Here is a 10,902-nt window from a genome sequence, read left to right on the forward strand (position 1 = left end):
GGTATAGGTCCACTTCAACTTAAAATCGGTCAAAAACTCGATTATGATCGATCCAAACCTAAACTAATAGAAAGGGGTGTCAACGGTATTCGGAATTTTGATTTAATTCGAGATTCGACATAATAAATATCAAATTCGGATAATTTGAATATCTAATCATTCGAATTCAAATATAATCTGATTCGATTCGATAATATCTGAATTCGACCAATTATTTAATTCTTATATATAATATAAAATATTTAAATATTTTATATATTTATATATATAAATAATAATTAAATTCTATAAATAATTTATATATTTATATACTTTAAATAAATAAAATATTTATTTATATATTTATAAATTACCTAAAATAATTTTCAATGTGCATTGAATACCGAATTGAATTCAGATATCAAATTTTTTAATCGGATACAAATTCGAATTCGAATTCATATATCAGATTGGGTCAATGCGGGTCTACCACCTAACCTGATCCACCGGCACCCATTGGGTATCCCGTGAACCCGAACCATGCAGACAACCTACTAGGTGTTTTGCAGTTTTGCTTGTTGGGCGGGCAGGGTCAAGGATTGCAGCTCTGATGTCCCACTCATTGCATGAGAGAACTGAAAATCTGGCATCTGTGTTGTGCCATGAAGTCAACAAATGTGAATACAGCTTCCTGTCCGATGATCATTCCTTCTACTGTGCCAAATGGGTAGGACCATAAAATGGGTGTCAAAAGTCATGGATTCAGGTCAAGCTCGAATCCTTACAGTGAGATCCATGCAAATCACTTCAATTTTATGGATAGGATGGTTGGACACATAGCATGATTCGATCGGCTCTAATTCTGGTTCGCACAACCGGACCCGTACACGACCCAAATAGAAATCGGATTATGAACCCGACCTGCTCCACTTTTTTGTGGTTGAGGTTGGTGGTGGCAAGCCAAGTGCACGTTGACGCTGCTCACCAACATATTGCAAAAGTTTTCAACGATTCTGGGGAAGCGGGCCCCACATTACATGGGATTCCGTCAATGACAATACGGCAGAAGTCTACCGAAGCAACCGTGAAATTGGTGTCGGTCAAGCCCCCCCAAGACTAACAGACTATGACGCCGTGATCTCCTCTCTCTCTAGACTAAGGTGCCATGACAGCGTCATCAACGGTGGATGATGCGTCAGCGACGAAAGTGGCAACTAAATAGGATTCATCAATTCCTTAGATTCAAAGAATCCCGAAACCCGTGGTGTTTTTGCGCGAGAATCGTTATCCGTACGACTCACTGTCACTGTGGGAGCTCGTCACGGGTTCATAAATAAGTAGGTGGACCGTGGAACTAATCTTCATAAGACAATAATACCCTCCTTCATTTCCTTAAATTTTTAATTTGCATGATGGACCGAGTCACCAACCACCCACCCACGCAGATTGGAGGATCTCGATGGGAACCGAGATCTTGATAAAATCTTATAAAATTCAAGTTTTGAAAAAAAATATCCACATCAGTTACCACTTACCGATCACATCTACGGGGGCTCAGCAGTAATAAGATCAAACTACAAGGCTATTTTCGTAAAAAAACTCCTTTTCTAATGAAAGTAATAAATAAGCTCTACTTTGGTCAATTTTTGTGTAAATAGTCTCCACTGTTTTTGTCTTTTATTCTAGATTCTCCAAATAGAATCTTTGATTTTTAGATCTAACAACATAAGGGCATTTAGTCCACAATAAACTAATTTTACAACGAAAAAAAAATAGAAAAAATTTATTTCTTTATCAATATTTCATTTATAACGTTTACCGATTAATAGCCAAAAGAAAAACGGACAAGTACGGATACATACGATGCAGAATTCTGAATTCCAGTTTCCCTATTACTAGCCCTCTCCCTTCTATAAATCACATTCTACCCGTGAATTTGATATCAATTCACGGTCAGGATGCATTCCCTATAAAACGTATATGGGAAATTGGGAAACGGAGTTTGTCTTACGTCACAGCCTGTCATCCGAACTTTATGTGATCCGCATCATGATCCGTTGCAAGTCCGATTCCAAACCGTTGTGGGCCTTATGTACATGAATATGATGTGGCAGATTCCTATATCGCCTCCATCTATCTTATGTATACAATATTGATTCCAATCCAGTGACTTTGGAACATAGTACTTTACGTCACATTAATAAAACTCGTATGCACCATAACAGTCAACATGCTAGTCGCTAGGGTCCGGACCCCAGACCGACAATCTCAGAAACGGATGAGAACCGGTAACCCGTACTTACTCACTCCATTAATGAATTTCTTTCCATCTAACCTTCTCTTAGGATAATACTCAGCTACTACACCCGATGCACAGTTCCCACCAGTCAATGGACCCAGAACTAATCCCAACCATCCGTATCATTCCACGTGCACCCATCTCATTTAACAAGTCAACAAGCTCCCTTCGGTCTTCCGTCTTCCCTTCCCTGATCGCAACCATCATTCATTCATTCACTCGCTAATAAAAAGCAATTCCATCAAGACATTTTTATTATCATTTCTACTTTTTCGTTTTTTCCACGCTTCTCTTCTTATAAAAGGATTACCTACTACTCCACTCTTCTCTGCGCCCTTTTATTTTCATCACTCACTCACCTCCTCCCTCCGTCTCTCTGTATCTTCCTCCTCCGTCGACCATGTCTCTCCTCAACGATCTGATCAACCTAAACCTCAGCGAAACAACTGAGAAGATCATAGCAGAGTACATATGGATTGGTGGGTCCGGAATGGATTTGAGAAGCAAAGCCAGAGTGGGTGTTCTGCTTTTTTTTTTCTTCTGCTCGATCTCTTCTTTCATTCATGGGGTTTTTATACTTTTATTCATATGTTTTCCTTTCATTTTCGGTATTTCTTTTGTGTGTCAGACTTTGTCGGGGCCGGTAACTGACCCACAAAAACTACCCAAGTGGAACTACGACGGATCGAGCACCGGACAAGCTCCTGGGGAGGACAGTGAAGTGATCCTGTAGTAAGTGTTAATCAACGCAGACCCTTGAATTGATTCGTCACTGTGATCATCGTGAAGCTTGCTTAACAGTCAAATTTCAAACAAGTGACGATCTTACTTACTTTTCTACTTTTTTCGTTTTCCATGGAACTAGTCCTCAGGCGATCTTCAGGGATCCATTCAGGAGAGGAAACAATATTCTGGTAAGGGATCCATCCGCATAGCTTGATTCTGTTAAAAAGTTTGTGTAATTCTAGTGGGTGGATTCGGTAATAAAGAAGGGAGCGGGCTTGTTTTGGTAATTTTAGGTTATGTGCGATGCCTACACGCCAGCTGGTGAACCGATCCCTACAAACAAGAGATATAATGCGGCCAAGATCTTCAGCCACCCCGATGTTTCTGCCGAGGAGCCCTGGTAATATTTTATTTAATTATTTTTCTTTTTTCAATAAAGATACCTTGTTGGAGGGGTGTTTTAGTCATTACAGAGGGGCTGTTCTGTCCCTGGCCTTTTTTTCGTTTACACTTTACACTGTCGGTCTTGAGATAGAAGATGCTATTAATGGAGAATTATTGGATATTATTCCGATTGGGCCCATGGACTCATCTCGTTTGCCTATTATTCGTTAAATTTACCGACCGAATCTTTCATTGATTACCAAATTCGCGAGTGAGCCGGCAGATTCCTTGTGGTGGAGGCATCGTGTCTATCTGGAGCAGATCGAGGCCGGTCTGGAGCTGGCTGGGCTGACGCATCTGAAGCGTATCAGCTCGTCGCGGGCGGTGGAATGTTTTGGGTTGCCGGGCTTTCTCGCGCGAGGCGTGGATTGTTAAGCGCATGGTGCAGTTGCACTGGGGTCTGTGGCATAGAAATAAATAGATGGGGAGGACAGGATTGGATTGTCTGGGTGGGTTTTGGATTGGTCAGTTCAATTATAACCTGCTAAGTGAGCTGGCATGAGTCCTTTGGGCTAAAGGGGATACAGAGTGTCACCTGCCCACAACCAGATAATACGACCCAACGTTGGCTGAATGTCAGCTTGGAAATGAGTGCAAGTTTTGATTTCACTGTTTTTTTTTTTTGTGTGTGTTTTGTATACTTTTTATTGCATTTTATTTATTCATGAACCTTTTGGAAGGGAAGGTGGAAAAAAAGTATGCAAAAGAAGTGGGAAAAGAGGACCCTGCGTAGATTTAGCATCATATGATGGATCTGCAGTTTAATGGGTCCCACCTGGCCCAAATAGTCGATCAAATTTTCATCAGGTGGTTGCTGATCATGCTGATTTTTGGTGGGGCCCACTAATTTGTGGGACCTCCATCTCCCTGTGGTCTTATGAATATTTTACACATTGGAAGCTATGATGTCCCCAAAGCTCAACCAGCAGAGCAGTCTTGGAAAGTGGTACCACTTGGGCTTGACTGCCTATCCAGTGGCACAAAACACAATTAGTTGTTTTTGGTTTATCCTTGCAAGTGGTACCACTTGACAGTTAAGCTGGCTTTTATTTTATGGGTAATAGGGGAGCGGTGTGACCTATGTTATTAGCAAATAATTTATGGGGGGTGTTGGCAGAATTCGGAGTATGTTGGAAAAGGGAACAGGATAAGGCAGAATTATAGACAATGCCCTTTCAAGTAGAGATACCCATTTAAGCTATGGATTGACCCTCTATTATTTAACAAATCTCGCTTGGAACATTTTTCTACTTTTATCTGCTTAGAGGGTGAAACTGGATCTGGTAGTGGTAGGCACTACCGGAGGGCACATGGGTGGGTTGAGGGTATTTATGGAATAGGCTTTATAAAAATTACCGTGTGCTTTTAGCACCAGGTGTGCTCACCTGTATGTACTGTATCCGGACTAACACATCGAATGCATCTTCGTTTTTTGGGTTGACGTCACTAAGTTTTGTGCACTTACATGGTTTTATTTTTTATTTTTTTTAAATTTTTTCCTGAGAATGACACTTGCATGATTTAAAGGCTTGTGGGTTGTGGCTCGGAATTGCTATAGCGTTGCTCTCATGAGCACCCCTAGTAACAAAAAAATGTCGTCCTTTTGCTTTGTTAGCATATTCTTCTATTGTGTAGTGTTTAAAAGTGGTGCTATTCAATGCTTTAACAAGTCTTTTCTTTGACCAGTGAACAGTTGTTTTCTTATCCTTTTTCAGACCTGGACTTTTCTCATGCTTGTGTCTTTTGGGGCTTAGGTATGGAATTGAGCAGGAGTATACTCTTCTTCAAAAGGATGTCCACTGGCCCATTGGATGGCCTGTTGGTGGCTTCCCTGGCCCACAGGTATGGATATCTCATTATTCTGCTCTAGCAATCTTGTTGTGATTTGTGAATATGCCTGTGTGACGGTCTTACGATATGGTTATCTGGTAGAAACTTGTGTCATGTGTGGCTTGGGCTGCTCCCTTTTAATAATGACTTAAGTGGCTGAATTGAATGACTTAATTGTTGTATTTTAGTAGATGGAGTAGTCTTTAAGGTCGTAGTAAAATATCTAAGGTCATACTTTTCGACCCAACGTGTCATTCTGTCATTGAGGGGCTCACAACCTACTTAATAACTTGTTCACTAACTAAAAGACAGCAATAAATTGATTTTTGGGATCTACCACTCCATCTGTTATCAAATGTCTCCACGCTCTTGGTATCTCATGATGCTTAATGTGTATGCATTTGCATGGCAATCATGTCGTAGTGGCCATTTGGTAACAGCTGGAGTGGCTGAACTGAAAATCGTATTGTTTTCTCTTTTGTGAACAAGTGTTTTAAGAAGGTTGTGGGCTCGTCGATGGCTGAAGCTGAAGTTGGGTTGCTAAACATACCCATGAATATTTTCATTATTAATCATTTTATCTACTAAAAAGATAAAGCGACAAGTTGTTTTGTCTTTTTATGAATAAACTGGTAATAATGTCTTGGTAAACATTTGGTAACAGCTGGAGTGTCTGAATTGAAAAGCTTATTGCTTTGTTCTGTAGTGATAAAGATTTTTAAGGTGGTTGTGCGCTCCTTACTGGTTGAAACTGAAGTTAGGTTTATTGCCATACACTAAAGAGAAAGTAATAAGTAATTTTATCATTTTGTGGATTAATTGGGAATCATGTTTTAGCAACCTTTTGGTAACAGCTGGAGTGACTGAATTGAAAGACTTATTGCTTTGTCTTTTTGTGAATAAGTATTTTAACTAGTTGTGGGCTTAAATGGCCGAAGTTGAAGTTGTGGGTTGATTACCATACTCTTGAATAATTTATTATTCAATCAAGACTAGGTAACTGTTTTGGTAACAGCTGGAGTGGCTTAACTGAAAAGATTATTTCATTGTCCTTTTGTGAATAAGATTTTTAATGTGGTTGTGGGCTCAGATTACTATGTCATTAAATATTTCATTATTTAATCATTTTATCCACTAAAAGGCATTAATAATTTGTTCAATTCAACAACTTCAGCCATAATCAGTGTTACGATTTTAATTCACAATGTTTTGAAGTTTCTAAAGGAAAAGTTCTCTGCAATGAGAAGTATTATGCAATCGGTCTTCTAAAAGATATTTATTGTCACAACAGCCTCAATTATTTGCTTATGAGTGATGTAAATGCCATTAGATTGTTCTTATTTACACGCAAATCACATGAACAATTTTTTGGCATTCAAAGCTTGTGACATAGCTCGGTATTCATAGCAATCTAATTGAATAAGCAATTCATATGGTTTGTACATTTGTGCTTATGTAGGGACCATACTACTGTGGTGCGGGAGCTGACAAGGCATTTGGGCGAGATATTGTAGATTCTCACTACAAAGCTTGCCTTTATGCTGGAATAAACATCAGTGGGATCAATGGAGAAGTTATGCCCGGCCAGGTTTGGATGATCTTGTTTTGTTTTGTCAAATGCCTTATAACAAAATCTCTCTCTCTCTCTCTAGAATAAGGATTTCAGAGAGGAAAATGTTATACAGCTTTTGTGGGTCATGGGAATGTAGTTGTATTGGCTTAGAATATTTCAAGGAATGTGGTTTCTTTTGCTGTTTATTATGCTATGTTTTTACCATTTTACCACATTGATGTCATATACATTGCCTATAGACAATGGCTCAGTTAATTCACCTTTTTCTGCTACAAAACTACATCAAATTACTGTTTCGAATAATTCATTATCTGCTGTCATTTAAGACGTAAACTGGATAAAATAGTCATATCCACATCCAGATCTATATTGAATACAGATTACAGAAGATGGATTAGTAAGAGCTATATGTTTTAAATTGATTAATACTGCTATTGTTGGTTGCAACAGTGGGAATTCCAAGTAGGCCCTGCTGTTGGTATTTCTGCTGGTGATGAATTATGGGTGGCTCGTTATATTCTCGAGGTATCTTGAAAATTTTGTGAAATATTCCTTCTCTTTAATACTAAATGGTATTGTGATTGTTGGTATACCTCACCTATTATTTTCTCTAATGCTTGTTGGTTGCTTGGTAAAACAGAGGATTACAGAGATAGCAGGAGTTGTTCTTTCATTTGACCCCAAACCAATTAAGGTATGCTTTGAATACACCTTTTTTTCATGTGGTGCTATCTTATAACTAAAACCCTTTAATCATTAAATTAATCAAAGTAAATTTCGACTGAACTTCTAGTGTGTAAAAGCTCGATAACTTTCAGTAGACTGTGTTCTACCATTTATCAAAAAAAAAAAAAAAGATTGTTTTCTGTCTGCAAATTTTCGAACTTGTTGCCATTTATACTACATCGTTCAATGTTCATTCTAAAATTTAGTTTAATTTCCTATTTCTGAAAGCTTAGGGTTTTGATTTTTTACAAGCAGACATGGTATTTTATTGTTATTGTTCAATAATGATAAACCCTTACATAATAAATGTCCTTTTTAATATATCAATTACCATCCTTTGTTTTCTAATTTAATTAAATTTTATATTGCATGATGCTAATTTGTGGCTTTTAGTTTATCTTATTCTGGGATATCTAATCATCATGCTTACAAGTAGACCAAATAATGCGTTGTTTCACGGTATTTACGGGTATATGCACATCAATGCTATTTCTGGATATTAATTGAGTGTTTTTTCCCTTCCAAGTAGGATTTAAATCACAAATTAATTTGTGGTTTGCTTGTTCTTACTTAATCCAACTTTGAATGGAAAACAGGGTGACTGGAATGGTGCTGGTGCTCACACAAACTATAGGTATATATCATTTCATTCTTTTTTTTCATAGGACATTGCAGTTCTGTTTTTTTTTTTTCATCCTCAGGATTAGAAGATTCCGAAACCATTTGTATGATTTTTGTTGTTGTATTCACTTTAATCAGCACCAAGTCCATGAGGAATGATGGCGGGATTGATGTGATCAAGAAGGCAATTGAGAAGCTCGGTTTAAGGCACAAAGAGCATATTGCAGGTTATGGGGAGGGTAATGAGAGAAGGTTGACAGGTCGCCATGAGACTGCTGACATCAACACATTCTCTTGGGTATGTCTGAAAATGGGTTTCTTGTTTTTTATTTCTTTAGATTATATGAATAAGAAAAAATACATCTTCCTGTGAGCATGGCCATAAAAACATGACACGTGGGTTAAGCAGAACAACTTTGAATAATTCAGGGATTGACATCACTTCTGATTTTTGCATTAGCACTAGGATACATACGGTGCCACAGGTTTTATCTTGTAAATTGTTAAGTGGCACAAATTTCATGTCTAGTGAGTACACTTGGGATAAATTTCATGCTTATGTTATGTTTGTATTGCAAATGACTTACTGAAAGGGTTGCAATTCAATAAAGTGCCCTTGACATGAGGAGGTACAAAATTATTTAGGTTATGTTTGTGATATTTTCAGCTGATCACCCTCAAATTGTTTAGGTTGCTTGGTCAAATTTTTATTCAGTCTAACTCTTCCTTGAAATTGCAGGGTGTTGCAAATAGGGGTGCCTCTATCCGTGTTGGCCGGGATACTGAAAAAGCCGGCAAAGGTGAGAATGAATAAATTTCTACTACCATGCTTCAAATTAGTCTTCTGTCATCCTTTTTTCTTTGGGGTGGTGTGGAGCGGTCTCTGTTCTTGGGTACCTGTTACTCTTTGAATATGGGGTAAATCCTTATGCGTACACTGGTGAACCTTTTTACTCTGTTTTGTAGGGCTGTTCATGGGTTGGGTTGGGTCGGTTTAACACATTTTGTTCAACCGACCCAACCTGGTCGGGTTATTAAATGAGTAAACTGAAACTGACCTGCCATTAAACAAATTAACCCCAACATGAAGGGTCGGTTTGGGTCAGTTTATTGGCTTAGTTGGTCGGTTTAACATTGGATTCAAAACTCTAGGACTCCTATTTTCCTATTTGGTATAAAGCATACCTTAGAGAGTAGAACTCTCTTTTACTCGTTCCAAAAATGCAAGAAGCTAAGACTCCAAGTCTCCAATCTCAAAGACTCCCATCAAATGAGAAATTTTCCAAGTTTGGCAAGTCTAAAGGTATAGGGATTTTGTTTGCAATGCTTGTTAATCCCAAAATGGTTTTTGAAAATTTGACTCAAATTATGTATTTTCCCCCATATTCAATGTTTCCTATTTAGTGTAAAATTTTCAACTCAAAAAAAGGAAAACAATCCTAAAGACGAAAGTAATTCCCATTTAGCTAATGCTTTATTATTTTTTAATGTTAAAAATAAGTAGATAACTAGAAAGAAGAAACTAGAATAGGTATTACCTGATTAGGGAAAGACTAGGAAATTAGAAAGTAATCAACTCAGTTTGGTTCGGTTTGGTTTCGATTTTCACACATGAAAATCGAAATTGAATCGAATTATCGGCTTATTTCTCTACAAAACTCGAAGCTGACCAGTGGTGATGAAAAACTGACCAAATCGGATTGGGTTGGGCTGGTTTATTGGGTTTGGCATTCTTTGTGAACAGCCCTACTGCTTTTCAATTGACGATCAACGCAATTAATTAGCTTGAATAGATTTGCATCTTTTTGGGAATTATGACTACTATGAATCATTATCATTACTGATAGAAATCCATTACAAAGAGTTTCTTCATAATAAGCGAAAGGCTTGTTTTGTTTTGGCTATAATGGTACTGATCTGAGTTTCATTGGTGTAATGCATGAACAGGATACTTCGAAGACAGAAGGCCAGCATCGAACATGGATCCTTATGTTGTCACCTCCATGATCGCAGAAACTACCATTCTCTGGAATCCATAGGAAAGTAGGAAGATTTAGAAAGGGAGAGGATTAATAATGAATATATGAGTGTTATGCTCCCTTTAGATCTCTCTTTTGTATTGTGCAACCCTGTTTGGGTTGTTTCCATTTACCGGTCATGTCTTATTAGCTTTGTGAGATGTTTCTCTTATTGGTGTTTGATTGTTTGAGGAGTAAAATAAGTCCTTATAAATAAATGGTTGTTGGAAACTGGTGCTTGATTGTAAATAGAAGTAGAATTAGAAATAGGAAACCATCAATCAGGGAAACCGGAAGAAAAAACAGTGTTGCCAAAAAGAGCTACCGAGGATAAAAGGAAATAATCCAAAACTTCCCTCTGAGAAGGTAATAGTTTTTCATCCACTTTTTAGATGCCTCCAGATACCCCTCTTATCTAAAACATTTTAATTTACACAAGTGTCATTCATTACACAACAAGATTAGGTAGTGGCGCACAGGTATTCACATCCCACATTAGTGATGCATAAGAACCACTGTTACAGGCTCACGAGTCTTGACATTTAACTCAAACCGCTCATTCACATTTCTTGCTTGTGATCCTTGTTTGAATTGCTACACTAGTGACGCATAAGAACCACTGTTACAGGCTCATGAGTCATGACATTGAACTCAAACCGCTCATTCACATTTCTTGCTTATGACCC

The 10,902-nt window shown here is 38.0% G+C and overlaps 1 protein-coding gene across 1 annotated transcript; it reads left to right on the plus strand.

The window, feature by feature from the left end:
• Positions 1-2,531: 2,531 nt before the first annotated feature.
• LOC104592454 (glutamine synthetase nodule isozyme) lies at positions 2,532-10,447 on the plus strand. The gene is made up of 12 exons (XM_010251840.3): positions 2,532-2,792; positions 2,907-3,010; positions 3,144-3,192; positions 3,298-3,404; positions 5,203-5,290; positions 6,738-6,866; positions 7,302-7,376; positions 7,492-7,545; positions 8,174-8,211; positions 8,337-8,496; positions 8,938-8,998; positions 10,146-10,447. Exons 1-12 carry the CDS (start codon positions 2,679-2,681, stop codon positions 10,235-10,237), a joined length of 1,071 nt encoding a protein of 356 aa, XP_010250142.1. The 5' UTR covers positions 2,532-2,678; the 3' UTR covers positions 10,238-10,447.
• The last annotated feature ends 455 nt before the right edge of the window (positions 10,448-10,902 follow it).

Source organism: Nelumbo nucifera, chromosome 3, assembly GCF_055504915.1.
Source record: "Nelumbo nucifera cultivar China Antique chromosome 3, China Antique-T2T, whole genome shotgun sequence".
Taxonomy (NCBI): Eukaryota; Viridiplantae; Streptophyta; class Magnoliopsida; order Proteales; family Nelumbonaceae; genus Nelumbo; species Nelumbo nucifera.